Source organism: Coffea eugenioides, chromosome 4 (assembly GCF_003713205.1).
Source record: "Coffea eugenioides isolate CCC68of chromosome 4, Ceug_1.0, whole genome shotgun sequence".
Lineage (NCBI taxonomy): Eukaryota > Viridiplantae > Streptophyta > Magnoliopsida > Gentianales > Rubiaceae > Coffea > Coffea eugenioides.
This window is the reverse complement of record NC_040038.1, coordinates 24088274-24109424: the sequence shown is the minus strand read 5'-3', so window position 1 is coordinate 24109424 and position 21151 is coordinate 24088274. Positions and strand designations below refer to the sequence as shown.

The 21151-nt window shown below is 34.3% G+C and overlaps 1 protein-coding gene across 3 annotated transcripts; it reads left to right on the top strand.

The window, feature by feature from the left end:
• Positions 1 to 1108: 1108 nt before the first annotated feature.
• On the top strand, positions 1109 to 20974 carry LOC113768162 (alcohol dehydrogenase-like 6). Of its 3 annotated transcripts, XM_027312414.1 has the most exons (11): positions 1109 to 1372; positions 1514 to 1650; positions 2468 to 2514; positions 3046 to 3368; positions 4652 to 4734; positions 4825 to 4900; positions 5011 to 5072; positions 5406 to 5501; positions 5581 to 5742; positions 18583 to 18647; positions 20454 to 20529. In XM_027312414.1, the coding sequence occupies exons 1-10, from the start codon at positions 1330 to 1332 to the stop codon at positions 18619 to 18621; spliced, it is 1068 nt and encodes a 355-aa protein (XP_027168215.1). In that variant the 5' UTR covers positions 1109 to 1329; the 3' UTR covers positions 18622 to 18647; positions 20454 to 20529. The 3 variants fall into 3 exon arrangements, with proteins under 3 accessions (XP_027168215.1, XP_027168214.1, XP_027168213.1); XM_027312413.1 differs by lacking the exon at positions 18583 to 18647 and having other exon boundaries at positions 1514 to 1599; positions 20454 to 20974; XM_027312412.1 differs by lacking the exon at positions 18583 to 18647 and having other exon boundaries at positions 1110 to 1372; positions 20454 to 20974.
• Positions 20975 to 21151: the final 177 nt, after the last annotated feature.

Sequence of the window (21151 nt, the reverse complement as noted above, 5' to 3'; positions counted from 1 at the left end):
TACAATTCCTCAAAGTGCTCTTATTTTCTCATTATGGATGAGAATTTTAATAGTTTTAGGAATATGCTTAATGTTCCAAATATAGAAAATTCATCTTCTTCCCAAAATCAAAACCAACAAAATTTTCAAAATTACCCCAATTTTTTTTATTTTCTGGTATTCCACCAAATTTGCCCAATTCCAATCGTCCATCAAATTATCAAAATCCACCAAGTTTTCGTATCCATTTTCACATGCATCCAACACTTGGTTATTTTAATTCATCAATGGGAAATCAATATGCATCAGAATATTACAACCTTGGTATAGGTTGTCGAGGCTCAAAGACTCCGTCGAAAGCAAGGAAGGATTCCGGTTTCAGCTGTCCGCAAGAAAATACAACACCAGCGAGGCATTATAAAAATAAATGTTTGATTTGATTATGGGGTGATATTATTATATTGTGTTGAGTGTAATTTATTATGAGTGAAAGTGTAATAAAAGTAGAGATAGTGCAATAGTGATTTGACATGTGAATTACCCTAAGTTGAATCAATTGATAAGGTCGTGTTACTTACTTAAACAAATATTGTGTGTTGGACTCATGTTGTTAGTGTCATGCTGAGCATTATCAATGTCAATGTCATGCGGAATGTTAGTAACGTCACGCCACTGAATGTTAGAACTTTTGTGTTTATGAACAATCTGTAGTAATCCTTATTTATAAGTGATCCAAGTCGTTCTATCCAAACGTTTGAAAACTTAGAGGGAAGAAAAAAGGGTTAAAAACAAAAAACTTCATGTGGTATACCTAATATATAGAAAATCCCCCTTGTGGTTTCAAAATATACAAAACCACATCTTATATTTTGAACTAAATTGTAAATTTAACGGAATCCGGTAAATTTAACGAAAAACTTAATAGAATCCGGTAAATTTAACGGTAAACTTAACGGAATCCGGTGACTGTCATTTTCGTTAAATTTAACGAATTCTGTTAGTTTACAATTTAATTTTTTTTTGGTGTATTATGTATATCACATGTAACTTTTTTGTTTTTAACAAAAAAAAAGAAGAAAAACTGTAGTGTTTACCTGTCCGCACTGCAAAATGCCCACTCGGCCTCTCACCTACTACTTCCATGCCAACCAAGCAGCACCTAACTTCTTAGAATTGATCTATAATTTGGTCCATGTAGTTATTGCTGTTCTTGTTCAAATCGAAAAGAAGGCTAAAACAACTTCAATTTTCCTTCTGCATCCGTTCTCACAATTTGAATACCATAACAGATTCAAGTTGGCTGAGAAACAAAAGCATAGAAGCTTCTAAATTTAGAGCTGCCCACAAAATATGTTGTCCTCAATTTCAACGCCTGCTGTCATCACTTGCAAGGGTAGCATTCTGCTTCTGTCCTATGCACATCTTCAGATTAAGAAATCAGTTGTTATCAATTGATCCCATCTTAGTTTTTTATTTTATTTTTTTTTGGCCCTGTTTTTTTAAGAGTTTACTTGTATTCATTTTCCATATGCAGCTGCTGTGGCATGGGGAGCTGGAGAAGCACTGGTGATGGAGGAGGTGGAAGTCAGCCCTCCCCAGCCTATGGAGATTCGTATCAAGGTTGTAGCTACTTCACTTTGTCGCAGCGACGTTACCGCTTGGCTTTCCCAGGTTAATTCTAGGAAATTTACTTGTGTTTGTTGTTCTTTGGTGCTCTTGGAATTGGATAGATCAAAGAATTGGTGATATACTTAACAAGAACCAGAGCTTTGCATAAGAAACATGATGACAATTCATTCATTCAATTTTCATGCCCCAAAAAGAATATATAGAAGATTAGCACCATTGTACAGGGAATAGTAAAATGATTGTAATCATGGAACGTACTCCTCATAAATAACATGTGCAGCGGAAGAATGTTTTTTCGGTTCTTGTTTTTGGGAGCTATCATCCTGCAGGGACAAAAGATTTTTGAAATTGGTTTTGAGTATGCTGAATTAGATAGGAAAGGGTAAAAGTATTTCAAGACATTGGGACATACAGTTGCACCTGTTCTCAATCCCAGTATTGGCTTAGGCAGGCCTGGTCTAGGTTGTGTCTAATTTGACTTGCATGTTCATTTATTGCTTACAATGTAGTCAATTTTGAAGATGCTATTTACTTTAGATTCAGAAATAAAAAAGATGAAGAATTCGGTAATACGTACTCGATGCTTATAAGATTTTGTTTTAATTTTTTTTTTTTTTATCTTTTCCGGAAAAAGATAACACGATGGTAATTTTCTTTTTTAATCTCTTGCTTTGTTATCTACATCAACTTTTTAAAGTTCATTCAAGTACCTTTTTCCTGCTAAAATTACACAGTATCATCTTTGGTAAGGAAGTGCTGAATTATCCTTCTTGAAACAAGGATTTATTGGCCTTTTTTGTTTCTCTGTTTCACTTTGGAGTAACACAAAGATATGTTCTTTCAAATTCTGTTTCTGCAGGCACACATTCGTATATTTCCCAGGATTTTTGGGCATGAAGCATCAGGGTGAGCCCTACTTTTCACTTGTCCTAGTTAAAGGAATAGGTTTTGAGGGATGCTGTTGAATCTTGTTATAGATATTTTTGCCCCGTTTAGGTGACTTCAAACTTTTCATTGTCCCTTTCGAATGTTGTAAATGCTGTGACTTAGAGCTCGTGTTAGTATAACTAGAAAGTAGGCATTAGCTAAAGGAAATCTGCTCTAGTGCTGGAAGTAACTACATTATGAAATGCATTTTCTTCAACAATTAATCCTCTCAAACGCTAATAGTTTATCAATATGAATAATTCTCTCTATCATCTATGATGCATTGGTCGTTAACGAATTAGAAACATGTGGTCACTTGTTCTGGTGAATTGCAGCTAAAAATATTAGTCGAGGACAATTTTGCTATAATGGTATATTGATTATTTTTATTTTGGAGGTTTGTATTGCAGTGCGCTTATCTGGTATTTTAACAAGTTCACTATCTACCCAATTCATTATCTGCTCTAGGAGAAGCCTGATGAAAGATTATTTAATTGTGTGCTTATGCAGTATTGTTGAGAGTGTGGGGCAAGGAGTAACTGAATTTGAACCAGGAGACCATGTCCTAACTTTGTTTACTGGAGAATGCATGAAATGTAAACACTGCACCTCAAATAAAAGCAATATGTGCCAGGTGCTAGGCTTGGAACGGCAAGGTCTAATGCATAGCGATCATAAAACACGCTTCTCAATAAAGGGGAAGCCTATTTTCCACTATTGTGCAGTTTCAAGTTTCAGTGAATACACAGTTGTGCACTCTGGATGTGCTGTTAAAATTAGCTCGACTGCTCCTCTTGATAGAATATGCCTGCTCAGTTGTGGTGTTGCAGCAGGTAATATCCTTTTTCCCTAGGTTCAGGCATATCCAACAATTTAAAGACTGAAAACGCTGGTCCTAAGTATCAACTCTGGTTCAGGGTGCTTAGGTCTGATGAAAATCAAATTTAGAGCAGAAACTTGGAAGGATCATGTTTTTCAGTCATCTTAAAACTTCTAAGTTGCGGCTCTGCATTTTTTTTTTCAATGAAGTGATGTACTTACAAGCATAACATTTGTATATTTGGATGATTTAGTATGCAAAATTAGGAATAAAACTCCATCGGCAAAGTACTCTCTACTACATCAGTTTTCCGATGTTTTCTCATTTATACAGAGTTAAAGATAACTTTTAATTAGTTGACACATCAATGGAAGAACTTGCACAGTGCAGAATTTAGGGAATGGGACAGCTTTTCAAGACATTGTCAAACCTTGGAGCAGGCATAAAATTCCTGCATCCCTAGACTCTTAAATAAAGTGTTTTGTTGGAGTTTCACAATAATTCTATTTCTATTTTATGTGGAATATATCATCTCTTTAATTGAAATGTTAATATATTTATAAGAAAAGTAGCGGTTAAAAGGAGGAGATAAAAACTTCTAGTTATGCAACATATAGCTTTAACTGAGATGTCAAGGATGGAAGAAGGAAAGTGACTGCTGGTGACAAGACAAGAAGCTATACCAACAAAGAAACTTGATTTAATTATTCCCCTCGGCTTTCCTTTCAGATAGAAAGTTGATAATGAAAAGATGTGTATGTATTATTTATATGATTAACTTGTTAAATGATCAAGAAGTAAAAGGCTGTACATCCAGCTATATGGTGCCAGAATGGCTCATATCTTACCATTGCTTGTAGAACTGGCTATGATTACCCTCATTTCTCAGTATTCTTCAGGATATTTTGTCAATAATTCTTTGGTGTTAGTTTGACGCATTAGCGCTGATGTTCTTTCTTTTTACTTCACATAAAACAGAATGATCTCCATTTTGTGTGTTTGGAATGTTTTGAACCAGAATGATTGACAAAGAAATTTGAATTCATAGTTCCCAAGGTCTTAATATTTTTCAAAGGAAAGAACTTCAGCTTGCGATGATCAAGTTCATGTTAAGAATTAAAAGTGTCAGATTTCTGCACTATTTTCTTTTTGTCAGCTATAACAAATTTAAATACTTTGTCCCATAAAATGGTTAAATTCCTTTTAATCCTTTTAACTCTACACATGATTTTCAGTTACTACAAAATATATTCGCTAGTTGGTGCTGATTATGCCTCATATTTAATCAATTCCTAGGACTAGGTGCAGCTTGGAAGGTTGCTGATATATCTGAAGGGTCAACTGTGGCCATTTTTGGTCTTGGAACTGTTGGTCTTTCTGTGAGTTAAATCACCTGCAGAAGATAACCAAGTTAGGGCTTTTTGTCACCCTACCAGGATGTTTGTCATGCAATACTTTCTGTTTGACAGGTTGCCCAAGGTGCTAAGCTAAGGGGAGCATCTCGAATCATTGGCATTGACATTAATCCTGAAAAGAGCGAGAAAGGTATCTGACTTATTTTCTTTTGCGTCAATGTCTTTTTTTTTACAACCATGAAACCCACAATTTGGCCTACATTGTGGCCTGTGTTGTTCATGATTTACTACCTGTTGCAGCAAAGGCTTTTGGAGTAACGGACTTTTTAAACTCAAGTGAATGCAAAGAACCAATTCAGCAGGTATTCTTTCTTCAGTAAGAAGCATCTGTATTAAGTGGGCATTTTTTTCCTTCCAATAAGTCATTAGTTATAGATATGAGCCATAGGGAGTGCACAGTTTCTGAAGGAAAAGAAATAGAAAAGAATGTGGTAATAATAGCACAGAGGAACTTTCTAGGCGGTGAGAATTTTTCTTCAACTGTTGAACACATCAAATGAGATGATTATATATATTTCTTTCTATTGTTGGGTTGCTTTGAGTCATTTCAAAGTCTTAAATGCATGTATGTTGTCTCTCTAGTTGCGTGCATACAAGTGTGTGATCTTCACGTGATGCATGGCATAATTTTACAGGTTATAAAACGCATCACAGATGGAGGGGCTGACTACTCCTTTGAATGTATTGGCGATACAGACATGATTACAACTGCATTACAGTCTTGTTGTGATGTAAGTATCCACCTTGGCTATTAATTTTCATAGCTTGGATCCGTTCTTCACCTTATTTGCTTGTTTGCCACTTTTTTAGGGATGGGGCATGACTGTTACTCTTGGTGTACCAAAAGTGAAACCAGTGATAACAGCTCATTATGCATTTTTTCTTACTGGAAGAACATTAAGAGGTTCCCTTTTTGGGGGATGGAAACCAAAATCTGATATCCCGACATTGGTGGACATGTATTTGAAGAAGGTAAGTTGTGCTTTTTACTATATTATCAGGTTAAGCAAGACTCATCTCTATTGACAAAGCTTTTACCATCATTTTCATAGATAAAAGGCTCCTTGTGGCTGTCAGTTATGCCTTGCCTAACATATTTCTTATAGCCATTTAATGCATGAGTTCTTCCTGTTATAACTGTTCTTTCAGCAATCAAAACATCTTGTTTTCATAATGGTCTTGTCCAAAAGTAAATTGTAGAGCTTAGTGGAAATGTAGTTATAATTCCTAGGGTTGAGGACTAATTAAATACCTTGTGCCTTAGCCAAGTTATCAGTAGCTCACTACACAAATTTGGTTGATCTCTCAAGCTTGCCTATATGTTCCATGTTGGATTTGGAGCGTTAGCCTTAGTTCCTCCCTTCCATAGGGCCCTAACTTTCTATTGGCTGACTCCAATCAGTCCAAACCCAGGACCTTACCAATCTGTGCAGAATTGCATAGAGCTTCTTGAGATGGTTCCTGCTTGATTCCGGGAGTAGCACTTAGTCCTACAGAATACAGTAGTTCACTGTTTCCTGCACATTTTCACTGCCCAACCCAACAGATATGCTCCCATCCTAAGCACAAAAAAAAAAGAAAAAGAAAAAGAAAAAGGAATCTGGACACTAACACCAACGATCACAAGTAGTCTGTAACTTTTGGACCTAAAGAATAGCTGAAAATGCTTGACTGAAGTTTTTAGTGCGTAGTACAATAGGTATCGTTCATCAATTAAGTTTTCCCTACATAACCCGTGGTATTTGTGGTATTACAAAAAATGGACTTTTACTTGCATCCTTGCTGATGGTAGCTTATTGATAGCTTGAACTGCTTTATAGAGCCTGGTAAGTCTATTAAGCATACTTCAAAGTTTAGGCCTGAATGTAGACTTAACTCTGCTTATATCAAAACTTCTTCCTACAATTTAAGATAAGCACTGAAGCTCAAGTCATAATAGCATAACGACTGCATATATTCGTTGCACGATAGTTGAGGAAAATCATTCTTTGTTAGGTAATGAAACGTACTTAAAAAGAAGAACAACTAGATAAATCCACTTTACATAACTATTTGCAATTTTTTAGTACACACTCTCTCAACCACAAAGTCAAGAGAATTTTCCATAGTTGTTTCCTTTATAAACTGACAAGCATTTTGTGTGCATAAATTGATTTTTCATAATTTTGTGCCTGTAATTTTCCAGGTCAAGCATGTAAGCCATCAGCATTGTTTTAAGCTATTATGTATGTACTTTGCCTTAGTGCAAATATACTTGTAAAATCTCTCTCCAGTTACTAGTACACCACCACCACCACTACCACCACCATTGCTTTTGCACCTTCCCCATTCCTCTTCGCTGCCTCATAACCATCTTGAAGTGTCACCTGCATTAATTCCATCAATGACCTTCTGTCCCTTTGGCTCCATTGGAGTGGTGTGTATTTTGGGAATTTGTTTAAAATTTTACCGTAACTTACTGTAAAATTTTTACGAAAAGTTTGAGAATGGTTGAAAAACTTTCCTTTTTTTTGTTCCTTTTCTTTTTTCTTTTTTCCTTTCTTTCCTTTCTTCTTCTTCCTTAACCCCACCCCTCCCCGCCACCCCCCTCTCCTCTCTCCCACCGCCACTATCGGCACCCCTCCCTCCCCCTTCTTTTTCCTTCCTCCTCCCTCTTTCCCCTTCTCCTTGCTCCCTCCCTCCCCCCCTCCTCCTTTTCCTTTCCCCCGCCCTCCCCCCCTTTCTCTCTCCTCTCCCATCACCTCGGCCCCCTCGTCCTCTCCCTTTGGTCGTGCATCTGGTCAATTTGGTTGTGCAGCTGGTCGCACGATTAGCGGGAAGGGGTTGGGGTGATGGGAGAGAGAGGAGAGGGGAAGGGAAAGGAAAGGAGGGAGGAGAAGGGGAAAGAGGGAGGAGGAGAGGGAGGGATAGCGGAGAAGGAAAAAAAATTAGTCGGAGGGTGAGGTGGTGGCGGCGGTGGCTGTAGTGGTTGGCTCAGGTGGGGATGAAGGTGAGTGGAAGTGAAAACGGTCAGGGAGGGTGGTGGTAGAAGAGGGAGATGGTGTATGTTTTTAGGTATTTTGGAGGGAAAATCATTCAAAACATCCTTCACATTTTGCAATATGACTTTTTTTGTCCCTTACTTTTAAAAGTGTAATTTTACGTCCCTTACAAATTTACATTGATCAAATTTGATCCTTACCTAGGTTTCTGACTAGTTTTTGATCGGAATTTACTACGTACCTTGCATGTGATCATTTTTTAAAGGCAAAATTGTCAAATTAAATCTTACATAATTCGATTTATAGTCCCTCACATTTCACAAAATGAATTTTTTCGTCCCTAACAATTTACAAAATGAATTGTTTTGTCCCTTACATTTCACAAAATAAAATTTTTCATCTCTCACATTTTTCAAAATGGATTTTTTAATCCCTCATTGATCATGTGTACGAATTGTTTTTTTTTTTTAAATCCATGTATATATCTATTGGTTTCACTTTAACAGTACGAATAATATATAATATATCTCTATTTGATTTTACCTAAACAAGCTAATCGTAGTTGTATACATTCTATTCAATAGATATATACAGTTTTTAAAACTAACAATTTTGTTTTAAACCCATGTATATATCTATATGATTTTACCATGTGAACATATTCAATATTTGTGGCCTTTCTCTTTTGATAATAATTTATTTATTGAATTGTATAATAAAGCCATGTAATTAATCGGTCATAATTCAAATTCTATAGTCATGCTAACAAATTGCAGTTTAAATATGAAATTTCTACTCGCCACTTTTAAGACTAACAGTTGAATTACTTGTCTTGTGATTGTCTTAAAATTTGAAAGTGCCAATCACTTATTTCTTTTTGTCATATTTTTCATTTGTCTATTTTTTTTGTCCAAATTTAATTCGATATAAATACTTGATAATGTTTAGAATTAAATGACTTCTTTGTTTTCAATTTTGAAGTAAAAGGAAATGAATATGAGTGAAAAACTAACAATTTTTTTAAACTTATGTATATATTTATTTGATTTCACCCGAACAATACAAAATAGCATGTAATATATCTCTGTTTGATTTCGTCAGGTGAAATTAAATAGAGACATATTACATGCTATTCGTACTATTCAAGTGAAATCAAATAGATATACACATGGGTTTAAAAAAAAAAAATTATTTGCACACATGATTAATGAGGGATGAAAAAATCTATTTTGAAAAATGTGAAGGATAAAAAAATTCATTTTGTAAAATGTGAGGGATGACAAAATTCATTTTATGAAATGTGAGGGACTATCAATCGAATTATGTAAAATTTGATTTGACAATTTTGCCCTTAAAAATGATTACGTACAAGGCATGTGGTAGATTTCGACTAAAAATTAACTGAAAACCTAGGTAGGCACCAAATTTGATCAATGTGAATTTGTAAGGGACGTAAAATTATTCTTTTAAAAGTGAGGGACGAAAAAAGTCATTTTGTAAAATGTGAGAGATGTTTTGAACGATTTTATCTATTTTGGAGTGTGATTTTATAAAATTTAGGGTGCTTTTACAAGTTCCTGTAGCTGAAGTTGGAAAAAAACTTTATCTAAAACAAACAAGCAAAAAATAAGGGTGCCAAACGGAACTATTAATATCATGTCTTGTACTTGGGACATAACATACCCTGTGACTGACCCACAAGGCACAAGGGAACAAAGTTAAACTAATTTCAAATCCATCAAAATATCAACATAGTCGACAACCATAGACAACATTTTGTTCTTCAGAACCTTAGTAAATAAAAATTCATGAATTCAAATCCAATGATTGAACGACAAATGTATACACGACTATTGTCAAATGCTTACAAGGCTAAAGGGAAGGGGATGCTCAGCATTAATTTACATTTCCTTAGCTACAATTATCTCTTCATTAGGATTAGCTTCTAAAGTCCCACATCCTTCAATTAAACCTCTTTAATTGGTAAAATATCTACAAAATGCTAATGAGTGAGGTTAGTGACAACTTGTTCAGTAAGTAGCTCATGTACTTCTTTATTGGTTTGAGCGCGTTATCACAAATGTACTTTAGTAAGTAGCACATGTACTTCTTTATTGGTTTGGGCACATTACTTCTTTATGTGGTCATAATAAGCGTTTCAAATGCAAAGCACGCATCACAAAGTTTATAATCATAAATGATCTCAAGATATAAAGTTAATCATTGACCCTAGATATTCAGTTGTTAACTTGAACTATTAACAGAGTTTATAATGCTAACTACCATACGGTTAGTCTGTTTTATATTGGTAACTATAAGACGGTTAGCCCATTTTATAATATCATAATACCAACTACCATATGAGGAACTACTTCCGTCAAAAGTCACTGTATACAAGAGCTCAATCACACAAGTCATTTACTTATTCACATTTGACCACAATCATGCACTCATAGTAGATCAATAAGTACAAGTTTGGCTACAGGTCAGGGGTTCAAATTTCTGCACCTGCAGTAAACTCCAAAAGGTGTGTAGTAGTGCATCCTTTTGATCTAGAGTTGGGACCCTCTCCCTTTAGCCTCCCTTGGCCCAGTTGGGCCCTGCCCTAATGTAGGTTAGAGCAGGAGTAAGAGTTGCTGATTGACAAAAAAAAAGTAGATCAATAACATATATACACACACACATGCCACTTTGATATATAAATTAGCTTTCAAAGTTATAAGAGTTTGATAAATGTATTTTCAAAAGATAAGGAGTGCATGCACTACTCACCTTCACCAACCGAGCTAGCATCTAACTCAACTATGAACCATCTCAATAGAAATCATTTCTTACCTAAACATATTAAAAATACTTAGTTCAAACTCTAAAACCTCCTACGTATTCTAATTTATCACAAAAAGGACCCTAGACACCACCCTTAAGTAGTAACGTATGGCAAAGGTCATAAACTAGTTTAAATGAAACACATAGATTAACTTTAATCCTTCACCGACATCCATAGATACAAAATCAGGGTCATATGCTTATACATATTTAAAGCTCTCTAAATCTAGTTTCCAGCGCCACAAATGGCATACAATTCCGAGATTCCTATGCAAAGATATGGCCAATTTACTAAAGTGTGACAGTGTGTTGTGAGCCGAATCTGGCCCAAGGATGCATGAGGGATCCAGCGACGGATTCAAGGGATGGGTTTGAGGTAGAATCGAGTTCCAGTTTCGGTTTTCAAGTTCTATTTCCACCTAAATCATCTCCAACCCTCCCTAATTATCAAAATCAACATTTTTGCATACCACAATCATATTATGACATAAATAAACTTGGAAACAAGGTATTAAACCCGAATCATGCAATTTTCATCAAAATTACCCATTTTCATTTCAAGACAAATATTAATCAACACAAACAAGTAGAGACTAAAACCAACTCCAAACTCTACATCCAAGAACTCTAAACCAAGGATTTAGAGCTAAACACAACCCAAACATGATCAACCACCATAAATCTTAACTTTAAACTTCAAAGGACGATAAATACTTAACCAAATCTCAAGATCCAAGAAAACCAACCGAAAATCCACCATATTCATAACTCAATTTAACAACCAAAAACCCAACCCAAATTAAATCATAAATAAACTGAAAAAACAACTAACTTACCTTAGCTAATAGACAAAAACCGGTACACTAGCTTCTCTCTTGCATTTGCATTGAAATCCCTAAACTCTTACTTTGAGAACTTTAAAAGGAAATGGAAACCTTTAGAGGAAAAGAAGCTAAAGGAAGATGAACAAGCCGCCATTTGGTCATAGGAAGAAAAGAAAGAAGAAATATCTTCTTCCACTGACAATTCAAAATTACATAACAATCCTCCAATTTCTCGTCACTCTGAATTTTCATCCTAAAGTACATAATTCATACCAATGCCCCTGCAGAAAATACATGGGGTATCACATTCTTCCCTCATAAAAGTTTTGTCCTCGAAACTTAAGTGATGTAGTTCCTAAAATTTGCAACAGTAACGAAGTCTCCTAAATATAATACACACTTTTTTACCATAAAACTTCCTAACATATATGTCAAAATTGAAAACCCTTAAGAGTCCCACAAAACTTCTATTGCATATTCTAAATGTTCGTACACATATAATGATACAACATTCTCAATCCTATTACATCTCGTTTTTCCTTTCATTAAGGTCATGATCAATTATCTTTTGCCTAAGTAACTTCTACATCTCACATATATGGACCTGTAACATTTAAGAGTTTATAATGACAAATGTAAATATCAATTCCTATGAGTTAGAGGGATTGTCTTGATTTATTTGTAATTGTAGAAGATCATATTACAATGTCGCAAGAGATCATAATTTTTTAAATGTATTCACAGAGATGAGCATATAAGTAGTGGCTAAAATAAAATATGAAACTTATAAGATTGCATAAAATATGGAACTTACGAGATTGAACAAATTTGAGAGATTTCTTACAAGTATAATTTCGTGTTTTGGTAAGAGTACAAGTTGTGAATGGTTATAATTTAGACAAGTATTAAGAATAGAATGACGGTGCATTGAGTCTTTAAGTTTTATGATAAATTTAGTCATATTAATCTCTGCATTTTTTCCCCCTTCGTATCAAGAGATTTCCTTCCTAGGAATCTATACTATTGCCTCATACATAACTACCAAATCGACAGTATCACCAACTTAATCAACTTTGATGGTGTCCCGCCAAGCAAACCAAATGGCCAAACTCTAACCATCCAAACTCCAGACTTTATATATATAATACTATAATTCCTATATGCACTAAATTCTTTCTTGTGGATTTTAGATTATTTATAGACTCTTTACTGATTATTTTCAAATTTTTAGGATCATTTGTTACTAGAATTCTCTCTTCTCTGTTTATTCTAAGAAGACGCGTTTGTAAATTTAATGGTCCTATCCTGTATAATATTCTAGGGTTTAGGATGCTAATCTGGTGATTATTGAATAATTCTATATCTCTATCTACATCTACTAATTCTTCTAGAGTTCTTTCTGTGTTACTAATATTATTTCTATTAAAGATTCTTCCTAAAAATGTTCGGTTTCCTATATTATTTTGTTCATTTATAGGTTAATCTCTCAACTTGTTCCAGGACAACGTAAGGAATTTGTCCTACTCAATTTGTTGTTGACCCGAAAGTATGTTTTCCAATTTTCTTAACTTGTTTGTTTTTATCTTCAGTGGTTTCACTTATCTTAATTTTTTCTAACTTATTTATTATATTCTCTAAGTCTTTATTATAATCCTTATTTATTAATTTCTTTTCTTGATTTATATATTCTAATTTTTCTTCAATTTTGTCTATCCTTTGATGTAATAATATTAATAATCCTAATATTATATTATTCTGTTTTGGGTATATCTTATCTTCTGGGTTTGTTCCTCTGTACCTTGTAAATCCTTTAGGCTCATAATGATACTTTTGAGAATTGATATACGCTTCTCAATAATATTTATTTTCTTCTAAATTTATAGAAGATGCAAGATAATCAAATAGTCAAAACTGAAAAATTACAGGCTAAAATATACAGAAATTAGCAAATAAAGAGATTTAATTCAATTTTATTGTTACCAGAACCCTTTTGGAGCTCTTATACCAGAATTTAGGGGGTACCTTTTTTAGGGAGGAACCCGCAGAGCTTTTTAAGCCATCTGTTTCTGTGAGTGCAAATTGGTAAGCAGCTTCAGGTGTCATATATTGTTTTTCCTACTCAGTACTTGTTCTCAGACAAATAATTCTTCTTTGAGTAGTATACATCAAGAATTAAAACTTCATCCAACCGTTACCTTGGTTCACCTTGTGCGTACTCTTTGGCCAAATACCACTCCTTTGGTTTACATGGCCTCTACTTCCCCATGTCTTTTACCAAGCTAATGTTTCGAGAGCGATATTAAGGGTCTCTTATAACCTTACTCCCAGAATTATGTCTGGGAATTTTCCCTTTCGATTTCCCCTTTAAGGTGAAAATAAGAAGAGTATAGGATATATATGCTAAGGCAAGATCAAAGCCATGTATAAGGATTTTATTTCAGATGTTCTGAATGCTACAATTGCCAAGGGCTGTGGATGCTCCACAATGTTGGAGTATCACAGCTATTTATAGGGAGAAAGTCCTTCAGACTTCAAACTTCAGATTTCAAAAGTTTTCAATCTAATTTTTACAAAGTAAAGCTTTCACTTGTGGCTGACAAAGAATCTCATTCTTTTTATCCTTCATACATGTTTGCCAGATTTTCTATCCCTTCTGGTGCCATATTATCTTCAAACCCTTCTCCATCGTCACTGATTGTGTCAACTTCATTAGAGTGTCTTGGCTCTGTCCATTCATTTTCTGCAAGGGTCTTTTCATATTGCTGTACATAAAGTTTGAATGAATAAATCTGGATATTGCATGTATGTTTCAAATTCTACTTCAGTCAAGATTCTTCTGTCCTTGACATATATCTTCTGTATATTGTTTTCTGCGAATAATTTTAAATTATAATTCGATTCAAACTTCTTGTGCTTATAGGCAAATGTCTTCATCCTCCAGTGTCTCAATTGCTTGGTAGTGCTCTTAGTACATACTTGTATTGGATTAATTGGTGCTACTTGTTCTTGAACTTTCTTGATAATTCCATAAATGATAATTCTATGAACTGCTGGTTCTATGTCATAAGTTGTCCATTTTGGAGGAGCTGATATAATTTCTACATTAACCCATGGGGCTCCATATTCGAACTTATGCGACAAATCAATTTGGAAGACAATGGTCTATAGCTGTATTAAAGGAGTTCGAATATGGAGCCCCATGGATTATATTATGATAATGGAAGAATAGAAGAAGAAGGAAAAATGGAAGAAGACGAACTACATTATGATAATAATAAAAATCTAAGAATTAAAAAAGCCTTAAAAGAAGAAAGAAAATTTCTAAATAATACACCCATAAAATTAATGGAAACTAATACAGCACAGTCTAGTAATAGTACTCCTCCCTTGTTTAGTAGTAGAAATGAAAGTAGAAGTGGGCAACTCCCTCGTACACCTTTATACAGAATATAAACCCTTAGAGTTAGAAATTAAACCTAAAGGAAAAAGGACACTATTAGAAACAGTAGATAAGAAAAAATTAATAGACAATGGAGAATTTTAAATTTATCAGCATATGATTCTCAATTATGGCCAATGGTTCTAGAAATATGGTCACAAATGATAGCAAGAAATTGGGATGAATTAGGATATGAACAAACAGCTGAAGAAATGTATAACTACTTAGAAAATTTTTTAGGAGAAACAGCTAGAGCAGCTTGGGAAGCATATAAAAGAAATTACCCAACTGATTTTGCTACTGATTTGTCTTTAGGACCTAATCCCTATAACTTTACAAATGAAATACAATTACTATTACTAGGATCACAGCCTAATGTAGGATTTAATAAACAACAACAGGAAGTAATAAGAAAATTAGAACAATTATAAATAAGAGAATGGTCGTTTATAAGACCTTTTGTACAAGATTTTTATTATCATGCAACTATAGCAGGATGTTTTTATGATTTAATTATAGGAGAAAAATTATTTATGAAATTACCAGATCCTTTAGGATCAGAAATACATAAAAAGTTTAAAGAGTAGCAAACAATACAATCTCAATTAGATAATATAGCAACTAGAATTCATTTTATAGTTAGCCAATTAGTTGAAAAATGTATAAATATAAAAATAACCAGTTAATTAAAAGGTGAATATAGTTTCTGTAAACAGATTTATACTCCCCAACATTATGATCAATCAGAAAGGAGAACAAAAAGACAAAAAGATAAAAAACAGAAAATAAAGAAAAGATGTTTGCTTAGGAGATCATCAGCTCGAAAACCATATTTAAATAAAGAAAGACCTATTAGGAGATTTAATCCTAGAAGACAATATAGTAATAGATTATCTTATTTTACTTGTGGAAGTACTGCACATTTAGCTCAAGATTGTAATTGAAGACAAAATATGCATAATAAGAAGCATTTCTAATAGAACGTGTAAATGAAGATGTTCGAGAAGTAGACAAATACATGGATGATATTGAATCTATTTATAGTATAGTTTCCATGGATGATAAGAATTTTTAGAAGAAGAAAACAACAATAGCGATGATGAGTTTACTAAAAATATTTTAGAATCTGACAGGAAAAATAAAAAAAATTATTATAGTACTCTTGAACAATTAGAAGGACTAGATGAAATATTAGAAAACCTTGTAGAAGCAAATTGTGAACACCAATGGTTACATAGAAGCACATATATATATGTATGTAGACAAAGAACTGTAAACTCAAAATAGTTAAAACTTAAAAGACTCAATGACACTGCCATTCTATTTTTAATACTTGCCTAAGTCATAACTGTCCACAACTTGTACTCTCACCAAAGTATGAAATTATGCTTGTAAGAAATGTGTTGTATTTGTTCAATCTTATAGGTTTCACATTTTATTTTAGTCACTACTTATATGCTCATCTCCACGAATACACTTGCGATAAAGTTGTGGCCTCTTGCTATATTGTAATAGGACATTTTTTAATCATCAAATCAAGACAATCCCTCTAACTCATAGGAATTAATATTTGTATTTGCCATCAGAAAATCTTAGATATTACAAGTCCATGTATGTGAGGTGTAGAAGTTACTTAGGCAAAGATAAATTGATCATGAACTTAATGAAAGGGAAAATGAGATGTGATGGGATTGGGGATCTTGTATCACTATATGTGTACAAATAGTTAGAATACGTAGTAGAAGTTTAGTGAAACTCTAAAGGCTTTTAGGGGGCGCTTGGTTCAAGCCTAGAAATCAGAATTTTAATTGAAATCACGTCCAAAAATTCAGTATGGGGTTTGATCAAGAGTATAACTACAATGACTAGTGTTTGGTATATATATATATAAGGTTTTGGAATCAACTTATTTTTCATTTTCTTATCTTTATTTTTTTCTTCTTTCTCTTTTCCTACTTCCTTCTTCCCAGCCCTTAAGTATTCATGCCTCACCAATTTCTCTTGAACCACCACCAATCAACCTTGCAATCTGTGGAGCATGGGAGAGCGACTGACAAGGGATGAGAGAAAGGCTTACACAAAAAGAAAAAAAAACAGAGGAGAGAGAACTAGATGGAGAGGAGCGGCTATTATAGAGTATTGGAGGAAAGAGGAAGAGAGTGAAGAGAGAAGAAAAGGGAAAGTAAGAGAGATTCACAAGAAAGGAGAGAGAACCAAATGGGGTGGGGTTGCTGCCATGGAGGGTTGGAGGAGAAAGTGAAGAGAGAAGAAAGAGAGAAAAGGATGATAATGAAAGCCTGCTTTGGAAGATGGAATGAGAGAGAAAGGATGAAAGAGGAAATCTGATGCTAAGGTGCTGCAATGGAGGTTGGGCCGATGTGATAGAGTGATGAAGACGATATGTTTTCTTTTCTTTTTTGAAGTCTTTGAGTCAAATTGAGACAAATTTGAGAATCCACCAAAACCCCCCAATTTGTTGGGGATTGAGAATCCCCAAATTTTAATGATTCACTCCAAGATTCTGAATCCAATAGATGTACCCCAAACAGCAAGAATTGGAATTATTTCAATTCCTGATTCCGATCCCCTTTTACCAAACGACACGTTGATCTTGACATATATGTTGGGAAGTTTTATGGTAAAGGGAAAGTGTGTATTATATTTGAGAGATTTTGTTATTCCTATAAATTTCAGGAACTACATTGCTTAAGTTTCGAGGACGAAACTTTTGTAAGGGAGAATGTGATACCCAAGTAATTTCTATAGGGGTTTTGGTATGAATTATGAAACTTTAGGATGAAGATTTAGAGTGCTGAGAAATTAAAGGATTGTTGTGCAATTTTTATTTGTTAGTGGAAGATGATATTTCTTCTTTTGTTCTCTTTCTATTCTTCCTATAACCAAATGGCTTCTTGTTGTTCTTGTTCTTTTCGTCTTCAAATTCCTATAGAGTTTAAGTATTCCAATACAAATGCAATATAGAAGCTAGTGTATGCTTCTTTGTCTATTAGCAAAGGTAAGTTAGTTATATTTTAGTTTATTTATGGTTTAATTTGGATTGGTTGTTGGGTTGATGAATTGAGTTGTGGGTATGGCTGACTTTTGGTTGGTTTTCTTGGATCTTTTGTTAGGCTTTAGTTTTGAGATGTTTTAATTCTTGATTTGGTTGGGGATGGAGTGTTTGCTTAGAATGATATTTAAGAGAGTTTTTGGGTGTTTTAAGAGATGGAAAATCTTAGTAGAAATTGAATTATTTGAGTTCACTACCTGATTTCTAAGTTTATTTATGCAATAATATGATTGTGGGATACAAAATTATGTATTTTATGACTATGGAAGCTTGGAGATGATTTAGGGTGAAAATAAAACTTGAGAACCGAACATGGAAGTCAATTCTGCATCGAATCTGCCCCTGAATCCACGGCTGGATTCATCCAAGATGCTGAGCTGGATTCAGTTCGTAGCACTGTTGCATTTTAGTAAATTAGCTCAAGATGTAGAAAACTTGAAATTGAGTGCTGTTTGCAGTGTTGGAAACTAAACACAGAGAGTGTCAAGTTTTTATAAAGATCTCACCCTAGTTCTATACTCACAAGAATTGGTGAACTTCTAAATTTGACCTTTGTGTTCCACTGAAGTGAGAGGATGATGTTTACTATAGGTTATTACTTAGGACTAGTGTTTGGTGTCTATATTATGATGAATTAGCATTATTAAGACTCCTCATGTTTGCAATGTTTAGGTGGGGAATAGTTTCTATTGGGAATTGGGATGGAGTTGAGTTGGATGCTAGCTTGTTTGATAGAGGTAAGTGCTGCATGTACTCTTTTATCTTTTGAAAATGTAATTATCAAACTGTTATGACTTCAAAAGGTATTTTGTATATTGAAATGGCATGAGTATGTGTACATATTATTGATTTACTATATATGCATAATTTTGATCAGAAGTGAATGATTGAATGATTTATTTGATTGACCTCTTGTATAAGGTGACTTTTGATGGGATTAATTCCTCATATGGTATTTGGTATTATGATATTATGAAATGGGCAAACAGTGTGATAGTTAGCACCATAAATCATGTTAATTGGTCAACTTAAAAGCTGGATATATATGGTCAACGATTAACTTTATATTTTGAGCTCATTTATGGTTATGAACATTGTGATATATGCTTTGTATTTGAAATGCGTATGATGACCACATTTTTGTAAATTTATATGTATGTATCAAAGAAAGTTTCAAATGCATTCTATATTTATACTAACATACTCAGTCCAAAAAAAAAAAGTGTTATTGAGCAAATTATTGCTCACATCATTTACTAATATTTATTAATATTTTACGGAGATGTTAACCATTGAAGAGGTTTAAAACAAGGATTGAGGTGTCTAGAACTTGATCTTGAAGGGCTAAGTGGTTCTGATACCTCAGAGGAGAAGGTTGGTTAAGTTGTAACTGATATACGTGAAACGAAGATTGTGGCTGTTAATGGGGGTATAACTGGATCTGTATAAGGGGTCGCTATCACCAATTATACTTGCAGTGTGCTTAATGTGAAGCTCTTTATGATAGCTAACAGAATGGAGTGTTGGAGCATTTCTAACAGCTCTGAGGAGCAATTATTACTGATGGTACGATAAGTGTTTGATGCTGGAACTGTGAGGAGGACTTATCACTGGATCTTGAGTAGCCTGATAGCAGATAATGCTCAGAGAGAGTGCAAGAATTTAAGCTGGACTAAACATTTATTGACTAAAATTCTCGATCGATTTTCTAGATAGTGCGTTATCAGTACACTATGAGGTCAAAGTGTCAATAGTTAGCCCCTGAATTATATATTTACATGAAATTCCTGAATAGTTTACTTTAAATGTACATTTATAGGAGGTGGAGCACATTTCACTGGATGCTTTGGAGCATGGCCTCCTTAATTCTCCGTGGGAATTATTAGTTCAACTGTTTAAGACAGTTCAGCCCCTCATCCATCTGGCTACTGCATACCATAAATTTGACAACCAAGGGGAGACAAAATAACTAGCATCTTGCTGCTGAACTTGGTATATCCTTGGATTCATTGCCAATGGAACCAAACTCCATAGTCTGCTTAGGTAGAAAAGGCAAACACCTCTTGCTTCTCAAATCAGTATGCTAGTAAACATATTGGCAGGTGAACTTGGTATATCCTTGGATTCATTGCCAAGGGGAGACAAAATAACTAGCATCTTGCTGCTGAACTTGGTATATCCTTGGATTCATTGCCAATGGAACCAAACTCCGTAGTCTGCTTAGGTAGAAAAGGCAAACACCTCTTGCTTCTCAAATCAGTATGCTAGTAACATATTGGCAGGTGACCGGAAAAAGGGCTCTTTGAGCGGTAAAACCAAATACTTATCTCTGAAATAACATGGTTCCTTTCCAATATTTGTTCATCTTGGGACTTGTGTGGACCATATGCATATAGAGCAGGTAATTTTCTCTATCTGGCCATATCTAGGACCATGTGTTTTTTGGAGCCATGCTTGACAATATTTGTGGTATATGCTGCATTGCATACTATTTCAGTTTAGCAAAATGCGAAAAGTTCAAACCATTTGTTTTCAACTTTCAGGAAATCCAGATTGATGAACTCATTACGCATGATCTTCCATTTGAAGATGTAAACAAAGCTTTTGATCTGATGAGGGAAGGAAATTGCTTGCGTTGTGTCATCCACATGCCCAAGTAGATTTCATTCGTGATGAATTTGACAATACAAAGCAACTTCCCCAATATGGCACCAGGATTTCACAGGATAGGTTAAAAAAAAACCTACTTCTTGAGAGGTATTTCCTGCTCCTGTTGGATTTGCACTGGGCCAACTTGGTATAGTATTAAGATGGTGATTAAAATTGAGCTGTTGGATTTTTACTCTGGTAAATTTTATCAATTTTTGGCCCCATTTGGGAAGGAGGGGGGGGGGGGGGTATCTCATTTAGTGAAAATTTATCCTATTCGAGTCACTTACCAGTTCAGTGTATAATTTGTTTATCAAATAAGGTAGCTTGTTTGATTTCTTACTTGTAATCTGAGGAAAACCATCTCATACTTTCTGAAGATTTCCTATTTTCAGTGCATATATAAATGTTTGTGCTTGTGTATGACTAGTATAATTGTTCATCCATTTTAAATAAGTTACTTACACATTGCCACCTTGAACTTTGAAGTTTGAACGTATACTTTTTCCCCTACGTCCATTAGTCAAAGGTCAGTGATTGGCTTTCTCTCCGGAGTATCGATAACATGACATTTATGTGCATGGTAATGGTT